General features: G+C 40.7%; 3 protein-coding genes across 4 annotated transcripts; 1 reads left to right on the top strand and 2 right to left on the bottom strand.

The window, feature by feature from the left end:
* Positions 1-7,680: 7,680 nt before the first annotated feature.
* LOC138044104 (proton-coupled folate transporter-like) lies at positions 7,681-25,520 on the top strand. 2 transcript variants are annotated; one of them, XM_068890751.1, is made up of 7 exons: positions 7,681-7,832; positions 11,541-11,822; positions 12,544-12,853; positions 18,016-18,561; positions 21,846-21,929; positions 22,800-22,959; positions 24,270-25,520. In XM_068890751.1, the coding sequence occupies exons 2-7, from the start codon at positions 11,589-11,591 to the stop codon at positions 24,448-24,450; spliced, it is 1,515 nt and encodes a 504-aa protein (XP_068746852.1). In that variant the 5' UTR covers positions 7,681-7,832; positions 11,541-11,588; the 3' UTR covers positions 24,451-25,520. The 2 variants fall into 2 exon arrangements, with proteins under 2 accessions (XP_068746852.1, XP_068746851.1); XM_068890750.1 differs by having other exon boundaries at positions 12,538-12,853.
* On the bottom strand, positions 18,942-20,958 carry LOC138044107 (uncharacterized). Its single transcript, XM_068890756.1, has one exon. It carries the CDS (start codon positions 20,956-20,958, stop codon positions 20,113-20,115), a length of 846 nt encoding a protein of 281 aa, XP_068746857.1. The 3' UTR covers positions 18,942-20,112.
* LOC138044106 (uncharacterized) lies at positions 18,942-21,041 on the bottom strand. Its single transcript, XM_068890755.1, has one exon. It carries the CDS (start codon positions 20,050-20,052, stop codon positions 19,168-19,170), a length of 885 nt encoding a protein of 294 aa, XP_068746856.1. The 5' UTR covers positions 20,053-21,041; the 3' UTR covers positions 18,942-19,167.
* Positions 25,521-25,936: the final 416 nt, after the last annotated feature.

Here is a 25,936-nt window from a genome sequence, read left to right as displayed (position 1 = left end):
TAATTTTCTCCATTTGAGCTGTTTGGAAAATGCACCACCAGTGATATTAATTTTGAATAAATATACACAAAACACTTTCACTTTCCAAACTGAAGCCTTTCAGGACAATGACTGAGATAGAAATTAACAAGCTGGCATTGTCTCAGCTATACAACATAAACTATTTATGTTGTATAACTGAGAGACATCTCCAGCTGGTTGATTTCTAGCTCAAGTTTTCTTTTCTTCAAAACCAGAGTCTCCTTCTGCAGTCGCAGTGTTTCACACTGCAACTGCAGAAGGTCATCCTGAGTGGTCTTCTTCTTTCTCTTCGCCCCTCGCACTTGTTCTGGCTCCTTTATCCTGGGTGGGTCAGTCACAGTACTACAATCTAGCCCTCCTGCCTCAAGGGCTGCCATGTCAATTGTTTCAAGCATGTCTGCTGGGGCAGCTACAGCAGGGAGAGCTTCTGCTATCACATCTCCTAAGACAACAAGAAAGGTTAAGGATAAGAAGTTTCTTAGGGACATCTCCTTTGTTACACACAGGAAAATGTATCTTGTACACATAGATGTGTGTTATTTGAACTCAATGTTTTAACGACTGGTTTCAATAAGCTGTAACTTGGAGGCAACTAAGATGTTCATCCGCTGATTCGTTACTGTCATTACTCATAGCTGTATGTTACAAACCAAATTATTACCGAACATGAAAATTTATATTAGATTACAATAGATACAAAAGTTAAAGTTTTGGTCACTTTACTTTCTTCTGGAAGAGGTTATAGTATTCAAAAACGTAAGTGGCTGCAAACTGGGCAACACACTGTACAAGTAATACAAGTAAATATATGTATATGCAAATGAGAGGCACCAAATAATTCAATCAGGCAAAAAGGATTTACAATTACGTAGTGAAAACAATTATATGGTCAGCTGATCCTTTTTTATTTCCCCTACCTGAGATCAGGTTAAATTGTACCAAACTTAACAATACATAAATCAGTACACTAAAAACAATTACACATGGACTAAGTTTCAAGACTTCTTTCAAAGCTCGGTTTTTCATTATGTCAAAAGTATCTTGCACGTGTTTTGGAGTTGGGACATGATTTTATGACAACCGGGAGGTAGTTGAAAGGTACGGCTGCATATTAAACCCTTTTATCAACTCCTTATTCATAAATGCACGAGTATTAACTTCTAACCTAGCAGATGATGTTCCATTTCAACCGGATCGTCCCACAACGTGCAGTCATTTTTTTTTAATCCAAAGGATATTCGGTTACTTAATTGCAACTTTTCCCGTTAATTAAAGCAAACAGGTCTAACTCACGTTTAGATAAGGGTTACCTTATTACTACGTTGCCATTGCTTCTCCTTTTACTTCAACGCAAGAAAACAAAATGGCCGAGAGCGAAATCGATCCGCCAGGCGTTGCGTGTCACGTCATAACATGTCTATTTTAGTCACATGACTTAAATTTTTTTCCATAACTTCTCAGTTACGGTAGGTGTGCCCTCATGTAAAATAATGGTAACAGCGGTAGTCACCGGACTCAAAACCTCCTGTTATTCCCGAAAAACCGGGCGTGTTGTCATAAACTTCGACAATCATTTTACTTGTATCGGAGGGCTCGCCCGGTGCCGGTCCACCACCCGTCTTCCTTTGCGCCTTTTTTTGTTGGCTAAACTCCTTCTTGGCTATGCTGAAAAGCCCTTTCCATTTCTGTTTTACTTCGTAGATGGTTCTGCTGGCTACACCAACGGCATTAACCTTCTCTGTAATGGCTTTCCATGTTTCAGTTTTGGTTTTATTCGTAACACTGTCGGTAAACTTGCTTTGCAAGATGCCTTTATTTGCCTCCACGTTTTCTGTAATTATTGTTAACTCTCTGGTAGTAAAATTAGGTTTCCTTTTTCTTTTTTCGGCACTGTTTCCGGCATGCTCTTCTGGATCCATGTTTACACAGATACAGAAAAATTTCGACCTTCACTCCCATCACAGTGCTTTAACCACAGGCATCCCGCGCGCATTGCACTCAATTTCCCGCCAAAACCTGTTTGTCATGTGGGAATCCCCTTTGCTGGACGATTTATTCCTAGAATACCAGACTTATCCCTGGAATAGCTATTCCAAGAATAAATAATGCTTCCAGGAACCCATTTTTATTCCTGGTATAGTTATTCCTAGAATATCAGATTTATCCCTGGAATAACTGTTATACCTGGTATAATTTATTCCTCCTTTCAGGAACCGGCCCCTGATCAATCTGTAGCACAACAACGGCTGCACACGAACTTATTGCACTATTTCTTATAGCCGAGGTGAAATCTCCGAGGAATCTCCAATGACGTAACGGTCTTAATTAAACTGTCATCAGGATATCTATGGGTATGAACGATACGATAATAACACTTTTATTTTAACAACTTACAGCTTTCTTTCCTAAAAGTCGCGATTAAATTTAATTGGTTTTTAACACGAGTAAAGGCCTAGCAAAGTAGTCACACTCATCACTTAATTTAAGAATTACGTTATCCACGGCTATGTTTAGTACGGTGGTTATTTCCCTACCAATGAAAGTTGAAACGTCGACACATTCCATGGATGACATAATGACTTTTTATGTATTCAATACTCGCTTCGAATCAACCGCTTAAATAACACAATAAAGCAATATATTTTGTACTAAATAAAGAGTGGATTATTCATAAAAGTTTAAGTACATTAACGTTTTAACAGCTTTTGGCGAATACCTGTAAACATCATAAGTTGCGTGATTCAAAGTGCCACTGACTATATGACCGAATAGAAGTTTGGGACTGCTCACCAACAAAACTAAATTTTATCTGTTTTCTTACCACTATAGTCGCAACGTAGTACACATTCCAAGGCAGTCCTTGTTGATTCACTGATGACTATAGCCCAAAATCACTTGATCAATCTGTAGCACCACAAACTGACAACAACGGCTGCACACAAAGGTATTGCACCATTACTTATAGCCGTTGTCAAATCTCCGATTGCACCATCAGTCGTAACCGTTGTGAAATCTCCGATGACGTAATAGTCTTAGCTTTCTTTCTTAAAAGTCACGATTACATGTTTAAATAAGACACAAAAAAATATATATTTTGTTGTAAATAAAGAGCGGACTATATTCATTAACGTTTTAACAGCTTTTTGGCGAATAAACATCCTAAGTTGCGTGACTGGAAGTCCCACTGACTATGTGGCCGAGTGGAAGTCTGGCTCAGCTCTCCGACAAAACGAAAAAAAAAAATAAACAAGACGCCTCCAAAGGCGTATCCGTGGAATGCGCAAACAGTTGACAAAAATTGTCCACTTACAGTGAACTTCAAGTACAGGTAAACTTTGGGAAATGGCGAGAGATTACCAGAAAGATACATCTGCAATATAACTTGAAGTTGTCTGTTGTAAAAACTCATCATTAATGTTACTAAATTTGCAAATGCAAACAAGGAAGCCCTATTAGCGGGTTCTCGGGATACGGGATCTTTCATTTATTTATTTTTTGGAATGAGACTTTATTTAAATCCTACAGTTTTACTTCCTTCCTTAACTCCGTTCATCCAAAACTTACAAGATCAGCCTTAAATCATCCGAAAAACTTATAACAGACCACAGTTCAACAACTTATCATCCTGGGCCAGTTGTTCAAAAGCCGATTAATGCTAATCTCAGGTTAAAAATGAACAAACGAGTTTTATTCTCTACTCCCAAATGCTGTTCAAGGCTGATATTCCGTGAAACTTTACATTAGAAGAAGTCAATAAGCAAAGGAAACTTTCACCAAAAAGTTGAAAACATGAAACAAAAGTTTACGCTAATCCTGGATTAAGGTAATCGGCTTTCGAACAACCGGGCCATGTATTCGAATTCCGGTTCCGTAATCCTGGTTTAGTTTCTTGCAAACTGTTTAAATCTGGTGTGGCGAAGACAAGAAGACAACATGTGTACTCCATTTCTCAGAATGCTCAAAATGTAAAATTCCGTAATGACGCGTTCTATAGTCCAGTCCAAAGTTCTAGTTTTACAATTCCATAATCTTGATTTCAGTATTAGAGTTACTTGGTACCAAACGTTTCACAATAACTTGAAATCTCGTCAAGAAAAAAGCTTAAATCCAGTAGTACAGTCTGGGTTGAAATCGCCAAAACTCTTTCTATTATCGATTCAAAACTCAACAAAACCTACAAGTAGTAAATAGTTCTCACAAACTACAAAAGTTCGTCATGATTCTACACTCGAGCTGAACAAAAAACTATCAAACGCGAAAACAAAAAACCCTAGTGATCGCTTCTCGAGAAAACACTGTCTAGTTACTGCACTACCATACGTACGCAATGCGCTCCTACTTTAAAAAATATCCCGTATCTCCTCACTTGCCCCCCCCCCCCCCCCCCAGGGAAAAATCCCATATCCCCACAATTTTTTTACCCGTGTCCTGGTCGCTTTTCGGCCTTTTGGCTAAGATTGGTTTCTCGGCCAAGGGCTACGGTCAAGTGCTCATACGGTATACTATTGTCAGTGCCGTAAGGAGCAGGCACAGAACAGTTTCGGTTGTTTATCTGTTCTGGCACAGAGGGTAGGGAAATGCCCGTGGTTTACCTGGGAGGATGGTGAAGATTCGGTCTGATCGACGCTCAACTGTCAACTAAGCTGCGCTTGTTTCTTCAGTAGATTGAAGTTGTCCTTTCGTAATATGTGGTATATGTTGTTTTGGTCAATGTCATGGTAGATATATTTGCTAGATACCCCCTGAGAAGACATGTGGTTCAGTAAAGTACTTAACCCAGAACGATTGAAGAAAATAAAAGCAAATCGAGAAACATTTAGCTTCAAGGCTGACAAGTTGATCATTTACAAGTTCTTTTTCACTACAAGCTTAAGCGTGTACTCTGAGCTTCTGACAGCTTTCCAAGACCACTATGCATTGAAGTTAAGCCCTTTCCGGCGGGGTTAGTAACTGGATGGGAGACGTCAAAAGATGCAACTTGTTGTCAGGAACATACGACTAAAAATTCTATTTTAATGCCCAAAAATGCGAACTAAGCAAGGTACAGATTTTGTTAGCCTGCCTTACGCAAAACAAATATTGACGCAAAAGTAAATAAATATTGATATGTAGTTTTTAAGGAGAGCAGAAGGAACTTTTAGGAAGTGTCGATCGAGAATAAGAAAATCTGCGAGATGAAAACATCATAAATTTTGTGCCACAAATATAATACAAGTTACCATCAGTGAAAAACATTTCGGGAGATTTTTGTACGTTCAATCTGAGTTCAATTTTTCTATCGTACTTTTGGTCGTACAAGTAAAATCACAAAATCGAAAGTGACATCGATTTTAGCGGCCGCCTGTGATCAAGTTACCTTGCGTGTTTAATACTGACAACTCACGAAACAAAGGATGTATCTGTGACAAAATGACGGCAAGACACCGGGTTTTTCGTTAGTTTACTTTTTTTCTTTCAAGTTTTATAAAGTTCGTCAAGATACATGTGCGAATTTAACACAAAGATCTCAATCGTTGATGAGGTGTCAGCTGAAGATAAGCTCCTCCGAATGAGGTTAGTACTTGGATGGGGGACCGCTGCGAAGTCCCCGTGACGGCTATCACTAATTCGTTTTTTCAAAAACTTGATTTCATTTTTTATTTTGTTTGGCCGTCGAAAGCTATTTTCTTATTTTCTTTCTCCGTTAAAACGGCTGAACAAACCGGTTCCCAAGAAATATTGGAGTATTTGTGCTATGCAAATACTTCTAATGAAGTATTCGTTCTGTGCAAAACACCGTAATGTTCACAGCGGAACACACAACTATAAGTACGAAGCAAGATCTGGAACTAAAGTAGAAAATTCTCCTTACCTTTAAAGCTTGTCTTTCTCAAAGAAAAAACATCTGTCCACCTTACCGAATAGTTTAATACTGTGTCAATCATGGCCGGCCGAAAGATTCCACAATAAATATTTGCTTTCCTCATGGCAACAGAACTTTGTCGCGGTGGCCGAGTGGTCTAACGCGCGCACATGATCGTTAAGCGCAGGTAAAGTATATGGTTTCTAATTGGGGCAGGGAAGTTCGGATATACTGAAGGATATAAAGGTAAATTCACCCGATCGTAGCTTAATTCTAATATCCGTGGGGTATGCACATTTGTGACTACCAACAAAAAAAAAAACGACACCAGGCCGGTTTTAAGACGTGGTATGCCTTCGGCATTCCACGTAAAAATAAACCAGAGCAAGAACCGCGCTCGGCCCATGGCCGCGCGGTTAATAAGGCGATTTCAAGTTACAACCGCAGTAAACAATAAGCTATCACAAAATTAATGAGATATGACTGATTTTGAACTCTACAGAAGAAGTGAACCACAAATTTTATATTCTCGGAATTGATGAGGTTATTTTAAGCTGCTGAAGCTTGCAACCAAATACTGCTTTGTTTACAAACGTTATCTTTCGAACTGATCAATGCAGCACCGATGCTGAGAGTACCCTGGGTGCCAGAGGTTCTATTTTTCTTTCGCGAGGAGCGAGTGGTTAAAAATACGAGCCTCTGGTCACGGCGGTTAAGAATCTCACTTCCATGATTTGTGATTATGAACACGGTCGCTGATTGGTTTTCATAGTCAGTGCCAGTTCTTTCCGAGTAAAAACAATCTAGCACTCAATTTCACTGGTTGAAAGGCGATAGTGCACCCCAGTGGCCACAAAACCGGTTTTGAGCGTAAGGAGTGCTACGAAAACAAAACTGGCGGTGGAAGACTGTAAATTCCAGAGAGTATTTAGAGGTTTGCACAGTACAATATACAGCAAATTCTGGATTTTCGGAGATTTTAGAATTGAAACCTGTTCAGGAATTTTATCAAGCGTGAGGATGTGTTTGTGGTCCTGCCAACTGGATGCCGCAAATCTTTGATATTTCAACTTGTGCTGAAAGTTTGTTCGTATTTGCATGATCGTGGATTCATTATCCAAAAGATGGTATCGTAGTCGTTATTTGTCCCTTGAATGCCTTGATTGATTCGCATATCCTAGAGTTGAAAGAAAATCCGAAAACCGTGAACACTAACAATATCGTGTTTCGAGTAAGAAACTAGTCACGCGTGAGAAAACTAAACCGCAGCCACCAACAGTAATTAGTTTGTGTTTTCATGTCGCTTTTGATTGGTTGCTGCACGTTGGGGACTGTCAAAATCAAACGTTCTATTCCCTTGAATTGGGTACAACATTGACATCACTGTAGAAAACCGGTTTGGCAAGATAATCTTTTTCCGAATTTGCGTGGAAGTGAGATTCTTAACCACCGTGACCAGAGGTTCGTATTTTTCGCCTCTCCGTTTTAACCGCTCCCTCCTCGCGAAAGAAAAATACAACTTCTGGCTCCCAGGCTATGCTGAGAGCAAAGCCTGACCTGACTTGACTGTAAATTAAGGTGACTGTCGAGTGGTTCCGAGTACGTCATTGCCAAGAGCCTAAGGGATTACGTGACGTAATTTGCAACAGAGCCAGACATAGACCCTATGCAAAAATGGCTGCCTTTAAATTATTCTTTTGTTCATATTCAAAATAGCCCAACTAACCTCGTTCAGGATAACAAATTCTTTAGAATTCTTGTCTCAAAAACGAGGTTAGTTCGGCTATTTTGAATATGAACAAAAGAATAATTTAAAGGCAGCCATTTTTGCATAGGGTCTATAAAAGTACTGTAGCTACATTATCACAACCAAGTCACTCTTGATCACAACACCTCTGAAAACACGATCCAAGGCTTTCAAGCTACACCAGCGAGAAGCACCACTAAACTAAAGAAAGAACAAAGGAAGGTGAGCAGAACGTTCTTAAATTAAAGCAGCTTGTTTGCTGCGTAAACCGAAACAACTTGGCATTTTTTACTGTTTTGACATCAGGATAAACAACTTTTTCAGGTGTCACGCAAGACGTAACAAAGAGAGCTTTTCGACTCAAGAAATGTATAGTCAGTCATTATTAATCTTTCGATAAGTGTGTACAATTGCAATGGAAACGTGAGACCAGTTCAAATTACTAAAAAAATTGACGTGAAAATTCTACATTTTAATTATAAAACTTAAAGGCCCACCTTCAACCGACAGGGCTTTCGACCGTTTGTTTTTGTTATGGAAATTCGCATTGCTTATCACAGAATCTTACTTGTACGCAAAAAAATTAGGGCAGGTCACCAGGCTAGGTTTCGAGATATTGCTCAACAATTCCGGCAAAAAATGTCTCCAGTTTTTTTGTGATTTAGGTCACGTTCTTAGATCACTCCGCTGACCCGAGCATCCTAAATAATGCGTGTCGTTCACACGCGCGGTCAGCCGGAAATTCTTTCAAAAATGTTTTGTGAAATTTTGTCATGTTGTGTAATTTTCAAGCATAACAAATTTGCATACGTGTGTTGAAATATGATAAGGGACGATTTTTGTTGTAATTCACTGTAAGCAGCGCATAAGTCACGAAAATAAACAGGTCTGCTGGAAGCGTGCTTGAGTTTCAAGAAAATGAGCGCCAAAATCGGCAAAAATTGTGACGCTGATGAATAATAAATAAAGTAGCTGCTATTCCCAAAAGGATGGAATTACCTGGTGATAAATAACCTCGTCTTGGAGAGTAAATTTTTGACTTTGCAGAAACAATGGTCAACCTCAAGAGTTGGGCGATTGTGATCTTTGTGTTTAATTCGCACATTTATAGTAAACTTTATAACACTTGAAAAAAAAGAAAACTAACAAAAACAAAAACTCGGTATCTTGCCATCATTTGACACAGCTTCTTCCCTGTTTCGCGAGTAAACATGTCACTTTCGATTTTGCGATTTATTTGTGCAGCCAAAAGTAAAATAACAAAATTGAACGTAGCAAAACTCCCACACAATGTTTGTCGCTGATCGTAAATTTTTATATTAGCGGTTCAAAATTAATGTTGTTTTCATGTCGTAAATTTTATTGCTGATGGCAAAATATTTTATTCTCGATCGACCGTCCTGGAAACTTCCTTCTGCTCTTCCTAAAAACTGTGTATCAATATTTATTTACTTTGCATCAATATTTGTTTTGCATAAAGCAAGCTAACAAAATCTGCATCTTGCTTAGTTCGCATTTGTTAGTGTTAAAATAGAATTTTGGGTCCAATGCTTCTGTAAAACGAAGGGGTATATTTTTTAGGTCACCCATTCAGATACTAACCCCGCCGGACTGGGTTAACTTCAGCGAACTTTTGTATTACAAAGCTGTCAGATGCTCAGAGTGCACGCTTAAACTTGTGGTGAAGAGAAGTTGTGAGGGAACTTGAAAATGGTCAACATGTCAGCCTAGAAGCCAATGTTTCTCGATTCCCTTTTATTTTCTTCAATCTTTCTGGGTTCAGTACTTTGCTAGTAACCACATGTCTTCTCAGGGGGCTATTTACCCAAGATTTCTACCATGGCACCACAACGATATACAATACCAAAACAACAATATAGTGCACTGTTAGAGCTACATATTACGCAAAGACAACTTGAATCTCCTGGAAGACAACACGCAGCTCAGTTGACAATATGGAATAAATCGCTGTGTTACTTCACTACCACACGTAAGCAATGCGTGTCTATTTTTTCTAAAGATGACAGGAATTTCTTCTTTCTGACAAATGATTAATTAATAGGCCGGTAGCCAGGTTTTTAACCTCAGAAAAGGATCTGTTTCGTCGTATGAACGTGTGAGCCAAAGGGCCTCTGCTGGTATGACTTCTGGGTGACCCCTCAAATGGTCTTAATGACCCCCGACTTGAAAAAAATTGCCTGGAAGGCTGCACGTACCACAGGCAACCCTGTGTACGCTCTCGGAGCGTCTAGTTTTACATTAATCAGCTCTTGATTATTCTTCATGTCCGTCACTTATTTTCGTCTTTGGCCAATGAAGCTTGATTAGAAAGAGAACGCAAACTGCAGTGACAAACATGAGGCTAAACAAGTGCATAACTGAAATAATTTTTTAGGCTGGATTACAGAACACCTATCCACTTGCATTTAACCTCAAAAGGCCCACAGTCATACCTCGTTCTTCAATCCACACTGCGGACCACGGTGGCAGTGCATTTTACTCCTTGGAATGATAATATCCATATTCGTTCACTACGGGACTTGGAATTATAATAGTCAAATTCATCGACTACGGGACCGCAGTGACAAGATTAAATAGTAACGCTTCTAGGTGGACGGGTATTCTTTAATTGCTCAATTTCTAGTGCCTTAATAACGTTTCGTATGGCTCAAAATACATCTTCAAAATTAACCGTTAACTATTTTCAAAAAATGTATAACAGTAATTTGAGTAGCTTATGAGATAACATTGATGATAGTAACAAGAGGAGGTAATACAATACTTTAAAAGGATAGACAAGAAACAATGAAAACAAAAGAGAGAGTATATACAATGTAAATGCAATACCTAACACACATGTAAAACTTAAGAGTTTCTTTTATGGTACAATGTCGGTTGTACCTCCCAGTTGCTAGAATTTCAAAGTGGTCTCATTTTAAGTTGTGGCCAGTTTAGATTACGTGCTGACGTGTCATTGTTACTTAACAACGCCTTGAAGTGTTCAGATTTCCGGTCATGTAGCCTACGCTTTGTTTTACCAATGTAAAATTCATTACGATCCCAGAAACTAGCTCTATAGATAACTTTGGGACTAAGCGATCGAGCTAATCAGTTTTTATACGAGAAAAAAAACTTGATGTTACGTAAAAATTTATTTCATTTCTGCGCTTGTTTAGCCTCATGTTTGTCACGGTAGTTTGTGTTCTATTCCGTCAGTTATTGTTTTAAAGATGGCTTCTCCTAAGATGTATCCGTTCAACTGCGCTTATTATCTCGGTATCTTAAATAATTTCGAAACTTCTGCGGTAGGCATCCATTTGCAAATTATGTGGGTTATCATTGGTATGTGCAGGAGTCATGGGCTCCTGGTAATGTGCGATGATTGGCTAAAAGATGTCTCGCCGCATTTAGTTCTCCAGCACTTACCGTCCGTTGTGCGTATTTCCACTGCGTCATGACAGGTGCAGCTGATTTTCTGTGTCTGTGGTCCAAATAGCACCTAATTAGATGCAATATTTATAAGAGTGTAATTTTTTTCAGTGCTATCTTTTTCAGTCCCATGTAATCCATGTGACCATTTATAGTTTTGGAACTGGGCCCCCGCAAGAATGGAAAAACTCTGACCAGGATGAGAAGTGAACACACGACCTTAAGAAAATAACGTATCGAGTACCCACGTAGCTTATATAGAACGTTTTCAACCAACCTCTAGGGACACCAATAACAATAGGAAATGGACGAACAAAAGAAGCTAATGAGAGATCTTTTGTCTTCGTCCACCAATATGAAGGCGATGACGTCACGTGAAAACCTCCTATAGGACATTTCATGCGATGAACTTTCTAACGTTCGTTTCATATTCATTTCGCAGATCAAGTATATGACATAAATTAATCATTATTCCGCCTTTAATTTCTTGCCCTACTTTAGCATTCTTCAAGCGCGTGGACCCTTTGAGTCGCTCAGTTATTCATAACGATGCCGCGACACAACCTTCCCGTGTGGAGACGCCTGCTAACAGTGGAACCCGTTTTATTTTTCTACGCGTACGGATTTATGTCTGCCTTTCCTCTGTATCGGCAATACGTGTACAGTGTTCTTAGCGAACAAAACGGTTTTCCTTATAAAGAGGTTACAGCAGTCGACGATGGACTTGGATGCCAAGAAAGTATCATGGCCCAAAACGATACTTTAAAGCAACTCGAAAAAGAGGTGAGATAATATACAGAACATTTTAATTGACTTACCTACGAACACAAATACCTTCAACTAAGAGTAGTCTTGAATATGCTGATGATAGAAGTGCTTAATAAAAGTACAGTATATACGCAACTGAGGACTAACGTGCACAGTTTCACGCGCGCGGGATCAAGGGTTGGTAACCGTACATTTCGCCATTCGTGACATTCGTCTTGACGGATTATGTGTCTCTCATGTTATTCGTCTAGTGTAAAGACGGGACGAACTATATAAGACGCATAATCCGTATGAGACGAACTTGGCAAACAGTCTTTGCTGCGTCTGTTAAATTCCCTTGGCAGGGACAAAACATATACGTATGTCAGGCTAGCCACGAAAGTATGCAATGAATAAATGCATGCAATTTAAATCTGTTAAATTCGTCAATTATAAAGACGGGCGCAAGATGCATAATGCGTCTGGCGAACTATCTAGTTAAGTGCGTCTTCGAAAACGTGCTAAAGTGAATAGTTCGTCCAGACGCATTATGCGTGCATTATGCGTCTTGTGCCCGTCTTTATACCAGACGAACTTAACAGACCCAGAAATAAACGTTTGCCCAAGTTCGTCCCAGACGAATTATGCATCTCTAAGATAAAGGTGGCCATTGCATTGCCGCTGTTCGGCACATAATACGCGCACTAATCCCAACAGCTTTGCAGGCTCAATTAATCTTATATAATCTTAGGTACAGAGCCAAGCCACAAGAATGGATCTTGCACTGGTTTTCTTTGAGACGATCCCCTCTCTTCTTTTGGCACCGTTTTGGGGAGGGTGGTCAGACAAATCTGGACGGAGAAAACCCGCACTAATCTTCCCTCCGATTGGAGCTATGCTGGGGACCATAGTAATACTTACCGTCATGCACCTCAAGTTGCCTTTGTATGTGATGTTCGTGGGCTCGGCTATCAGCGGCTTGTCGGGATTTTTAACAGTGCTTACAATAGCTGTCATGTCGTATATTGCTGATACAACAGAGAAGACCGCGATTGCATTTAGATTGGGTAAGGAGAGACTTAAAATCCTATTTTTGGAAAAGAATTCAGGCACAAAGTCAGTTTACTGTGGAGGAGTTTTTGCCATTGGTGGAAATATGGTGACATGAATTTGTGACTAAATTAATGGCATGAGAGGCGTTCATCGATTCCGTGAGGAGAGTGTACCTAGTTGAAAGACGAATTTTTGTTCGAGATTTTTGCTGATTTCTGTGCTAAAGTGGTCTAAGGATAGGCCGCAACTTGTCACGTTGTGGTGGAGGTGATTAGGAAGATTAAAATGGCCCGCAACTGGTTTTGACGCATCTGTGTCTTCTTTTTTACATCTCGTAGGTGTTTGCGAAAGCGGTCCGCCAATCTTCTCCCAGTTTCGCCCATGTAGATCTTCTTACATAGTGCGCAGGTTATAATTATGCAACAGATGACATTTACGGAGATGCACGTAAAGTGGTCAGTGATTTTTATAACGGATCGATTCGGTCCTGATATGTAACCATGTTAGAAATAAAAGGACAAGTTTTGCTTCGTGTGCGTGTACATTAAAAGTTCGGTTTTATACCGGTTTGCTGTCAGACGTTTTTAATGTGCTCTTAACTAGAAAGTTACTTATGTTTTTGTCGCGTTTAAATTAAATAGGTGGTGGTAGTGGAAATAGATGTTTAGTTACGGGATCATTGAGGAGAATTTTGAAGTTTTTGAGAATGAAATTTTTGACTGCAAGGTTTTGTAGATGGTCAGTGAGGGTGAATGGAATTCTGTTGGTTTCTTCGTTCTGTGACGTTAGGCCGTGTGGTGTGCGGCCCCACCGGGGAAGAATACCTCCAACGTATCCCTGCGTGTCGTAAGAGTCGACTAAAAGGGTGGATGCTGAAGGTTAAGCTCCTCTTCATCGTCAAAAAGCCTGGTTCCCGCCTACAATCTCTTGAGGCCGACTGCTGGCACCGTTGGGACCTCCCATGAGTGCCTCAGCCGAACAGAGAGAGACGTTTGGCACGATGTTTGCCTGTGGTGACAGAGGAGTCAGGGTAGCCACGTTTTTTTGAAAAACTGGCACATTTCCTCGCACTTGCTGTTAAAGTCGAAGTTGCCACTACAGAGGTGCCTCAGTCTAAGAAATTGAGAGACTATAAGCGTGAATGTTTTGATTCATCCAGTAGAAGAATAAGTAACTCGAGTAGATTTAAATCGTTATCTGGAACTAAAATTGAGAATGTTTCATAAGCAACACAACGTTGCGACCATATCTCACGGTCTTCTTCAGGCGACTGACAACTTGTCACGTGACAGAAGTGCCACGTGACAAGCGGCTACCAATCAGCCTCACTGTCCTGTCCCACGTATGTGACAATGAGTGTCTGAGCCCTCCCTTCCTATTGAGAGAAGGGTTTTCAACTCTCTCCCAAATGGCCTCTTTAACTCCTCTCCTGTGCCAGTGATCATCTCTGTCCAAGACCACCACGTCCGTCAGAGTAAATGCGTGACCGGTGGAATTCAAATGTGTATACACCGCTGAGGTCTGTGCTGGATTAGAGCTTGGTCTTCGATGGTGGTTCATTCTTGCGCCAAGAGACTGCTGAGTCTCCCCCACGTAGCGTTCCTGACAATCCTTGTCCCCACACTTTACTCCATACACTATATTAGCCCGTTTCGCTTTGAGCACACTGTCTTTCACTCTAACTAGCTTTTGTCTCAGGGTGTTCCAAGGCTTGTAACAAGTAGAGATGCCGTGGGCCTTAAAAGCATTCTTGATTTTCTCTGGAGATACCTGCTACATAAGGGATCGTGATGTTCGCTCTTGTTGTCTGTCCCTGTCCCCTGTCACCTCGGTCCGTGTTGTTAGTCTGTCTTTTCCTTGCACCCGCCTTCTGGAAGGCCCAATCTGGTAACCACATTTGCGTAGAGAGCTTTTAATATGTGCTTTTTCCTTTTCCCGCTCAGCTGTTTCACTGATGACTACGTTAGCTCTGTGCTCCAGGGTCCTGATGACCTCGAGTTTATGAACCAAAGGGTGACGTGAATCCAACTGCAAATATTGGTCCGTATGAGTTGGTTTACGGTATACAGATGTAGACAGTGAGCCATCTTCATTGATAGTGACGAGGCAATCAAGGAACGGTAAGGAATTACTCGTGAGATTCTCTTGTGTAACCTTGATGTTAGGATCAAGACTGTTGAGGTGCTGCAAAAATTGATCACTTTCTTCCCTCTCAAGTACCGCAAAAGTATTGCCCACATAACGTAACCACAGCTTTGGACGAGTGCCACTATAGCTATCCAAAGCATTAATCTCAAAGGTCTCCATGCATAAGTTTGCTACAATCGGGGACACCGGAGAGCCCATAGCGCATCCATGTTGTTGTTTGAAAAAATTACCCATGAAGGAGAAATACGTGGTTTTAAGGCAAATATCGATTAGTTCAACGATTTGGTCAACTGTCATAGGTGTGCGCGACTCCCACGAATCATTTTTTCCAACGTGCTCCGTACCGCTGCAATCCCGTCAGCCGGTGGTATGCTGGTAAATAACGCTGTTACATCGAAAGTTGTTATTGTTTCCGATGGGGTAAGTTTCAGTCCCTTAATTTTATTGATGAAATCTTGCGTATTCTGTAGATGGTGAGGCGATTGACCAACTACCTGGCGAAGGACGTATGCTGTATGTTTAGTAAGATTGTAGGTTATTGATCAAATGCTGCTTACTATAGGTCTAACTGGAATGGGTTCGGATTTATGAATCTTCGGCAAGCAAAAAAATTTGGGCACAATCGGCTCTGAAGGAGGGTCCAATTTCCTGTTCAAATCCGCTTTGATAACTCCATCACTAAAAAGCTTGCTTGTAAAATTGCTGACAGTCTTCCTGAAGCCACTAGTTGGATTGTAGCCAAGTGGTTTATATGTTTTCTTGTCGCTTAGTAGTGATTTGCATTTTTCATCATAGTCCTTAGCGTTCAGCACGACTAAGCATTTTCCTTTGTGAGATATGGTCGCAACGTTTTGTTGCTTATGAAACATTCTCAATTTTAGTTCCAGATAACGATTTAAATCTACTCGAGTTACAAATTGAGAGAATGGGATGGTATTTTTTACGTGTTGTGCATGAGAGGACGAATGAAGCAAATAGTCATGGGAATCTGTTGGTTTGTAGTGTACACTAGTAGATAAACCGTTGTTGTTGACTAAAAGTTTAATGTCGAGGAAAGCTAGTGAATTTCTGGAAATTTCGTAGGTGTATTTTAGAGCCGAGTAGAAAGAATTGGCTGCAGTAATGAATTGGTTGACTTCCTCTCTGCCGCGCCGACGCAGTCATCGATGAAACGTTTGTAAAGATCAGGTTTTGGTCCGTTGTAGTTGGAGAAAAATCCATTTTCGATATAGCCTACGTAAAGTTTGGCGTAGCTAGGGCCCATTATGGTTCCCATTGCAACACCGTTGATTTGTTTGTAGAAGTTGTCACCAAATGAAAAACAGTTGAGTGTGAGAACCAGTTCAGTCAGACGAAGTAAGGTTTCGGAGCTCGTTTTTTTAACAGGACGTTGCTTCAAAAAACAATTGAGTGCTTGAAGGCCTTCCTTGTTGAGGATTACGGTGTATAAAGATGTTATGTCCATAGTGAAAATCATTCTTTTCTCGCCCGAGAAACTGAAAGTATGAAAAAGTTCATATGCATGGTCGCTGTCTTTGATATACGAAGGTAGTGATTTGACTATGGGTGTCTTGATTTTTTTTAATAGCTCGAGATAAGTTCAGTTGGGCAACTGCATGTTTACTATAGACAGGCTCAATTGACCACTCCTCTTCAAGGGTTTTTCTGGGTAAACCGACATAAAAATCCTAGCTGCCAGGAGAAAGATCTGAGTTGGCTGTTTACAGGTGCAGCTGAGGGATGAAACCAAGGATTACCAGAACAAGTTGAACGTCATCCAGTTGTCGTGTTAGAAAAAAAACCAGGAATCTCAATATTTTTAGTTTGGAGCCATAACCATTACGGATCATGTGAAATCACAAGTATATAACGAAACCAACGACCGAAATGAACAACACAACGAGTTCTAACGACTAAAAGAGTTCTTTGTACATGTGATTATTCTGAGCATACGGCATACGGCACAAACTAATTGACCCGACTACAGGCTCAACTGTTGTCTTTCCCAATCTCGTTACCAGGGCTTTTTCTCCAAAAGAAGTGTGGGAACCCAACCGAGGCCCTGGAAATAGGCACATATAGATAATGTTAAAAATTGCGAGTCAAACGTTGCTCAAAAGTTGCTCCAAAAGTTTAACAAGTTGCTTATCAACATACGCCACTTCATTCACATAAAAGCTCCAAACAAAGTTGTACTGGATATCCTCCGCAAAGGTGAAACGCTGCTCAAACTTCAAAAGTTGCTACGAAGTTGCAAGTATAATCTATATATGCCTACCTGGAAACAAGGTTGGATAAGTTCTTATCAAAACTTTAACGAATTTCATCTCTTCGAAACAGTGATCCCTAGGGTGCGTTTGATTGACCGTATTCCGGAATAGGAATACATGGAATATAAGTTAGAAATCCTTCGTTTTTACGGAGATTCACATTAAAATTGTCAAACATCTGCTAAAATGCTATTTTAAACATATTTTTTATTATCCGTGCTGCTTCGAAACGCGCCAAACAAACCATTTTAATTATCACTCCACGTATTCTTATTCCGGAATAGGGTCAATCGAACGCGCCCTTAGACAGTCCTCATAAATTATACCCTGCGAGCAGTTGGTTTCTCCTACGCCTCCCCCGAGAGAAACCACTGCGAGCAACCGTTAGTCTCTTTGAGTGTGCCGCCGTCAAGCGCCAAGGACGAATAAATTAAATTTAAACCGGTAAAACGAGTTAGTAAACTTGTTTTGGCGCTTGCGCGTGCGTTCAGTTACGTAACTGCTGCGTTTGGACAAGCCTGCTGTGAAGTGATTTCCCGCGAAATAAGATGAATTGACGTCAAATACATGACGTGGGGTGTGACGTACTTCGCACATGCTCGATGGAAAATCAAACGGTTGCTCGCAGTGGTTTCTCTGTCGGGAAGCGTAGGAGAAACCAACTGCTCGCAAGGTACATAAATTATAACCTTGTTCCAAAGAATATTGTTTCTTTTAGGAGATATCCTAACAAATATTTGTCTCACTTTTCTTTGCAGCGATTATGCAGTTGACGGTCCTCTCGGCCGGATTCCTTAGTCAGCTGACAAGTGGTTTATGGATTGAGAGGTTCGGATTCATCGCACCTGCATGGGTTATCTTCGCCTGTTTTTCAGCAAGTACTCTCTGGGTCATTTTCCTGGTTCCCGAAAACTACGCACAAGTTTCAAACGAGAAAAACAGGTTTTTCTATCTGCAGCACTTAAAAAGGATGGTAAATGTCTTCAAAGTTCCTCGCCCCGGTGGATCAAGGAGAATTTTGTTGCTGCTGTTACTGACTGGAGTAATTGCAACCTTGACTGAGGAAGGCGTGGGTGGAGTTTTAATCCTTTACATAATAAAGAGCCCTCTTTGTTTTAGTCCATCTCTTGTGGGCTACTTCCTGGCTTACGGATTGTTAACTCCCGGAATTGGAGGAGCTGTTGGTGTGAAGTTGTTCAGAACTTTCTTCAGTGAAAAAATTACTGGTGGGATAGGACTTGTAAGTCAGATCATAGAAATGACAGTCCTGTCCTTTGCAACTCGCACTTGGTTGGTTTTCCTAGGTGAGTAGGAGATCTTTTACTTAAGGTGGTATGATACCTTAAAAATGGACTTTTTCTTACACTACTTCCAACATTTTTATATGTGCCTTATGTGATAACACTCCTTGAAAGAAATTGTTTGGCAGTGTCACTGACATTCCTTGTTACCATAGCAACGTGACCACACTCTAAAAGCCTGAATATCATAGCTATCACGCCAACAGCAACAACTCTGTCATGAAAAACAGTATGGATTTAAAATTTTCAGGGTACATTCCCAATAGATAGATCTGTGTAATGAACCTAACAGAAGCCAACTAAGGTGATTTTGACCTTGCCAAATCAAAACAAACTTTTACACAAATAAATATAGGGATAATTTTCAGCAAAAAGTGCCTGCCTAGGATTATCAAACTTGCCTTTTGATTTAATTTTAGGTTTATTGCACAGCAGCATAATTCAACATTTTGTGCAGACAATTTCAGGAAATTATGTTAAATACTTTTTGAACAAGGTGTGTTGAGCTTCTTGCATTTTTGTCAAAATGCACTTTGTGAGAAAAAAGCACTTAAAAAATACAAAAGTTATCTGAGTCTTTCTGTTCAACTCCAGAGGAGGAGAAGTGTATTAAAATGCACCAGTAGCATAAGTAACTCCCTCTGCTTGCTGGTTCCTGTCTTCCTTTTTCTTTCTTAGTCCCCTAAGGACCTTTCTCCTTTTTTTCCATTCATCGCTTTCCTTATACTCAGCACCACGAATGCGATCTAAGTCAAGGCCCTTACATCCTTCCTCAGTGTATTTTCCAGGTACTATTTTTAAAGCTTCAAGTAAAAGCAAAACAGCTCTAGCTCCAATGTTAAAGTGGTTGATGGCATCAAACAGCCCAAATTCCAACAGGTCCATTCCAACAAACACTTCCTTAGGTATCCGCTCCCACACCATTCCATTCACTGCTTCATTTTGATTTTGAGTTTTCCCATGAAGGCATTTATTTAGAAGGGTATCCTCACTCAACCTTTGATAGACAGGTTTCACCTTGGCAATAACAGCATCAGGTAGTCCAGGGCCATGCTTGAAGGTGTTCCTGTCCCGCTGAAACCCACACCAGCTTGAGGGTCCAGCCGGACAGTGGTTGTGAAGGTCACGTTTTTCACTTGAGGCACAGTGGAAAAAACTTGCATGTACTGCCTTTTTCATTCCACTCAAGTCCCCAATGTTAGAGCGAATGGCAATGCCATAATAATTCTGAAGTTTGTCAATAATTGCATCAGTGAGTTTGCCTTTCCCACCTAGACCAGGATTTTCTTTCTTGAGTTTCCGCAGCGCTGTTCCAACACGTTTCTGTACATGTCCTATGCATTCTTGCTTGACAACCTGGACACTGTCTGCTGAATAGACATCTTTGACTTTATTGAAACTTTTGCTGTCACCATCTGAGTAAAGTTCTGCATATCGAAGCTTGTGGGTAATGACAGACCGTCTAAAAATACGATCAGCACCCTCTGCTTCCATGGCAGGTGCAGACCCCTTGTAATTAGATTTGCAATTGTTGTGGTCTGCCCTCCAATGACGTTACTCCTCACTGTCTTTATCCAAATGGGAATGCCTCTGACATTGTTTACAAACTTTTGAGAGAGGTTCTGCATCTAGGACTCTACCAGAATCAATCGACATAACAATAACACAACCATTCTGGGAAGAGTACCCCCTTTTTTGCCAGGTACCATCACAAGAAACACCACAGTTGACGACATCATTTTCACCAGCATGCTGGGCATCCCTGATTTGTTTTGCTGCATTAGACATGCTGTCCTTGGCAATTGCTTTGACATGTTTAGCAACTGTTCTTGCATTCTTCTGATAAGCCCTTGCTGTTGGAGGTGGTGGCATATTCATTAATGTGCAGAACTTTTTTGCTCCACTGTGACCCTTTCCTATGAACCTCATGGAGTACACCAGACGTCTGTTTACCTCATAGCTTAAGGTTTGCTTTTTGGAGGTGCAAAACTCATGCCTCCAGCCACAACTTTCACAAAGGATGCGAAGACTTGAAGCACATTCCTTCCTTTGGCAGTATTTTTCTGAAAGAACTAAGCCAAAGTCCCCACAATCGGCACACCTCATGGCAGAAAATGCAGAGGACAATATCTCCATGTCAACAAACCGAAAGCCAGTTATTGTCGGCTCTTGTTTAAAAGGTTTTTCTTCGATGAGATCGCCCTTTGTTAATAGCTTCTTTGAAGACACAGACTTGTTGATTGCCTCGCTCGAGTCCGGGGAACCCAAACCACATGCTTCTTCTTTTGGTTGATTGTCTTCACTGGCATCGCTCTCAATGGCAATCGCTGTCGCTGGTTTCGAAAACTGATTTCCCAAAAACCTTCTTTTAGGACGTCTTTTTGTTCGATGTTTAGCCATGACTGATTATAAACGACAATAAAAATCCGAAAAAACGAGAAATATCTGTAATTGCCGAAGAACAAGAGCATGAATTGCATGTACTTTCGAAAAACTGACTATGAAGTCTATGATTGTGTCGTGCGGGCTCATACAGCCCTCGGCATAGTAATAGTGGTTATGTACGTTGCAAGGAAGAGTCCCTTGTCACGCAATGCTCGTTTTTTGAACGAAAACAAGTTTTACGCGTTGTTTTTCCCATAGAAACAAAGTGTAAACAAAGCTGTTGCCCCTGGCAACCAAAAACCTGACCTCACAAATAAGTGAATTATCAATAAAAAATAAATTTCTCTTAAAAAATAAAATAGTAGGGTTAATCTAAGTTAAAATTTTTTTGGAAAGTTCTCTCATACCACCTTAAGGAATGAGTGGAAATGTAAGAAACCCGACACGATTTTTCTGGCAGGTATCCAATGCCGATATGTGAAGCCAGTCATGAAAATAACGTTAAGAATATCATACACAAAGCCCAGCAGCATTCTTCAAATGCCCCCATAAATTTTATCATTATCTGTGAAGTCAGTAGCCTCACAAAAGGTGGGCGAGCGAAAAAGGTGGGGCCCTTTCTCTCCTGACCACTCCCAACCGTCCTGCAATTATTCTTCCTCATGTACCTTATTCATTAATGACGGCCAAGATAATATTCTCTTTTTTATGCCTATTCAACCAAGAAGCCTCATTTCCATGCAAGCGGGATATTATTTTGTATATGGGATGATTATTTAAAAGGACAAAACTGAGAAGAGTAATTTATTGGTCGCTAATATTGAATATGATTTATATCTAATCGCCCAATGGTAGCTGTGAGGAACCACTGGATGTGATTTGTATTTCTTTTTGACTTGCAGCACCTGGGCTGGCAGTTTTTAAGGACTGTCTTGGTCCAATCGTTATTGGGATTTTGTCCAGGACAGCAGGAGAGGATGAGCAAGGTATGTTTTAACTCCTCCAATTCCCGCAGAGTGCGTTGCCACTGCCACTACTACTACGACCACGACCACGACAACGACCACGACCACTACCACTACCACTACCACTACCACTATCACTATCACTATCACTATGTGGTCTTATTTTAAAGTCACTTTTTTTTGCAAATGAACTTGTCTTCATTCATTGGCTGATCGCACATCAATGATGTCAGTTAAGCGAGTGTGAGATTGGGGGTCATGCCCCAAGGATCATAAATAACGTCCCTTGAGATTTTATTGTCACTCCGCCAAGGGTTTTGGAACGAACCTTTTCGAGACATAGCAGATGAAAAACAAAAGACGTCAAATTCTCTGCTGGTCCCTGTGAGCACAAATTCCTGCCCGGTGGGTAGCTAGACGTCACTGTCGGGGCCTCCTAATAATCTTAGCTGGTCAGTGTAAAAGCGATAACGATAACGCTAACGATAATAACCACGTTGACGATTGATGATGATGGTGATGATGATGATGATAATGATAATGGCGATAAAATGGAACACAAATGTCCAATACTCGGACATAATGAGATTCCTGGTACGTCACAATAGACATCACAAAGTGTCACAAAGTGTCCCGCTCTTTACACAACTGTTACTATTTTTTAAAGATTAGGGTTAGGGGACACTTTGTGATGTCCATTGTGATGTATCTTAAAATCTCATTATGTCAGCGTATTGGACAACCCTCAAATGGAAAGCAAAATAAAAGAGTTGATGTGACTTACGTAAACGTGTTTTTCCACACTGCGCCAACTGCTCGTGATTGACTTACTTTACGACTGGCTCAATGGGATTAGTTAACTCAAGTGTTCTCTTTTTACCGGCTTTGTAGGCTCCTTGTTTTGTGCTTATGGACTAGTAACTATGGTTTGTCAGTTTGCCGGCGTCTCAATCTTTAATTACGTTTATGAAGTCACCCTTAGCCGTGGATTCAATGGCTTTGTTTTCCTTGTGTGCGCCACTATCAAGCTCATTCCCCTTGGAATTATTTGGTAAGGGCTGTGGAGACTCTTTGCGAAGCGCATCTTAGCTAATAACTAAAGCAACAGGTCAAAATGCAGCTATTACAGCGGCTCTCCTGACTGGTTCAGAAAGCAATAGGCACAAAAAATATACAAGGGAGTCACTAGATCCTAGTCCCTAGCACAAGAGAGCTGCACCTTAAGGCAATGAAATTGGAGGTCGCGAAGAGCTGTGTCACGTTATCTCTGAGTCAGCGAAGGCCACTGTATCAACAAAGAAGCACACACCGTAGAAAGGACACCCCCCTGATTTAATCCGACCACAGTTTGACTGATTAGGGGAGGTGTGGGTTTCTTTCGGCTAAAAGTTCCAGAGAGCAAAGTATAAGCAGTCGAATGAAGGGTTTAGTTAGTTCGCATGTAAAGATTAACCATTGTCCAACGAGTTGACTAGCCTGACATACTCATGTTTCGTCTCTGCGGCCAACGGATTCATCTAAACCTTTCGGTACAGCCAACTCGTAAAACATTGCGTTTCGGAAGTCCCTTGCATTCAGATGGCTAGTGATGGTGGCAATCTGGTCTTATATCTCATAAGGATTCACAGTTGACATGCCAAAAACCATTTGAAATTGTGAAAGATACTTCACTGCATATTTTCGAGACTAGCCTTATATAACATTTCATATTGCCACCATCATTTGAATGCTAAACTGGGGACTTCGAACGCAATGTTTGGCGAGTTGGCTGAACAGAAAGGTCTCTGATGAATCCCTTGGCTGGGACGAAACATACGTATCACTTAGCATGTAAAGCTAGCCACGAAAATACCTGGAGTGAAGTATCTTCCACAATTCAAACGAGCTGAGTTTCTCTGAGAGTCGCCCTACTTCGAACACCAAAGGTTCCGTTTCGTAAACGTTCATTGCCATTTTTCACGGTCGATGCCATTCTTAGTAACCAAGTCTTTTTATTCGGTTAGCTTTCAATAAATTGTTAGGGTTAGTTTCATTCAAATACTTTAAAATAACAAACTTAACAGTAAAAATTGTTCCAAGAGTCGTCCAAATGAAAACGACCGTTTATGAAACGGAAAGTTGCCTCGCCGGCGCTCCGGTTTTTCTTTCTCATGAAAGTTAATTAACTTCGTTTTAATTACAGCTGGCTGGGGTAGTGATGTGTCTCAAGCTCGTTTATGTACACCGTATAGCGCAGCTGAGTTTCCACCGGGGTGGATGCTTTCGGCCCTATCTTGCATAGAGCTGCGCCCTTCGTAAAAAAAAGAAAGCTGGTTCAATGTTAACTTTGTGTGGCAATAACGACGTCTCTTTGGTTTTCAGCGGCATGAATATTCCCTCTCCAACCCAACACGGAACAGAGAAAATGCTATCCAACAGTGATCAAGAAAATGGCATCGAACAAAAGACAGAGCCCGGAGAGAGTAAAAATACCCTTGTGGTTAACAACAGTTCAAAATGTAGCTTAGAAAGGGAAGAGAGTCCAGCGCATCTGTTCTTGTAAATAATACAGTATATCCGGAGCCCATTAACCATAACTCCGATACTGGTTTTCACAGATTAAGCTATTTTTAGACAAGTTCTTAAACAAGATTTGGCGTTTACTAGTGACTATTCTCAATCCCATAGGTATTAATTTCTTACGCAAGACTTGTGGTTAGCTGGAAAGGCCTGGTTTCGCGGGAAAATCAATCTAAAAATAACTCGGTGTGTAAAAACGTCTTGAATATGTATATTGATCGCATGAGACAAATTGTTTCTTTAAGGAGGCTCGAAAGGGTTTTTCACATGTAACAGTGGGCTTCCAATGCAAAAGGGTTAAAACACTGTCGATTCTTTCGGTAGGGGAATGTTTTGATATTTGTATAATACTATTGCAAGGCATGTTTCCGCGAGACCCAAATTGTTGCCATGGTAACGGTACAACACTGCAAAACGGCCCTCTAAAACTTGGAAGATATCTTAAAAACTAATTCGGTGACCTGGTATTTTTTAAAACGTCGAAAACCTTACTAAATTCCCAGTTTCTTAATACCTGGTATCAGGAAGAACTTCCCTGCTGGAAGAAACAGAAATAAAACACAAATCGCGGTGATAAACATTGTGAAGCAACGCATTTTTAAAAACTTGACGTTTCTTATGCTCCAACGTACATTTTGAAAAGTAACCGTTATGACTTTGAAAAGTATTTCTTTAAAATTGTTTTTAAAAAGGTCAGCACCAAGCTTAGTTTGGAGATATTGATCTTACAAAATTAATTTCGGTTTTCCGGACAGCAGCTGACTCGAGCAGCTTACGTGTTGCATTCGTGGCCCATGCCCAGCTTCACTGACATTGTATTTCATATTATTTACACGGTTGCATTCTTTCGCCTAGTCACTTTGTTTTATTATTTCACGTCTTTTTTGACTAAATACAATTTTAATTGTTAATCCCGCCTGATGAACATGCAGTACATACGCCTGTTAGCTAAGCAGTGAAATCTAGCCTTCCTGAACAAAAATTATCCACCCACCGCTCCTGTATCATTTTTGTCTTAAATTAAAAAGAGTAGACGTCCACACTTCCGACAAACGTTTGTTCTTTGGATACGTAACGCAATCTTAGCCGACGAGGCCGACGTGGCCTACATTGCCACCCCTCCCGTAACACACATTTGGTGAGCCTCCACGATTCTGGGAGACACGTGACCAGCCTGAACCAAGGTCTTTTTCTCAACGACAATGGAGGCAGAGAAGAGAGACCCTGGGAACGAGGTTGTATTGAGCCCAACTCTTTTGCAGGTTGGAGTCCTTCATTGTCACTAATGTTTCTGTGGTGTCCTAAATCCTTTATGGCTCCCACCAAAATATGAGTGCAGTGATTGTTTCTAGCATTCTAAATGGTCGTCCCAAGCGTCTTGCTTCCATGAATGAATAATGATAGAATAGAGAATGAAGAAAACATCGCCAAAGGAAGTAAATGCCTCCAACTTCTTCTCTGTGTCCTGC

Source organism: Montipora capricornis, chromosome 3, assembly GCF_036669925.1.
Source record: "Montipora capricornis isolate CH-2021 chromosome 3, ASM3666992v2, whole genome shotgun sequence".
NCBI classification, from domain to species: domain Eukaryota; kingdom Metazoa; phylum Cnidaria; class Anthozoa; order Scleractinia; family Acroporidae; genus Montipora; species Montipora capricornis.
The sequence above is the reverse complement of the archived record's forward strand: the minus strand, read 5'-3'. Positions and strand labels throughout refer to the sequence as shown.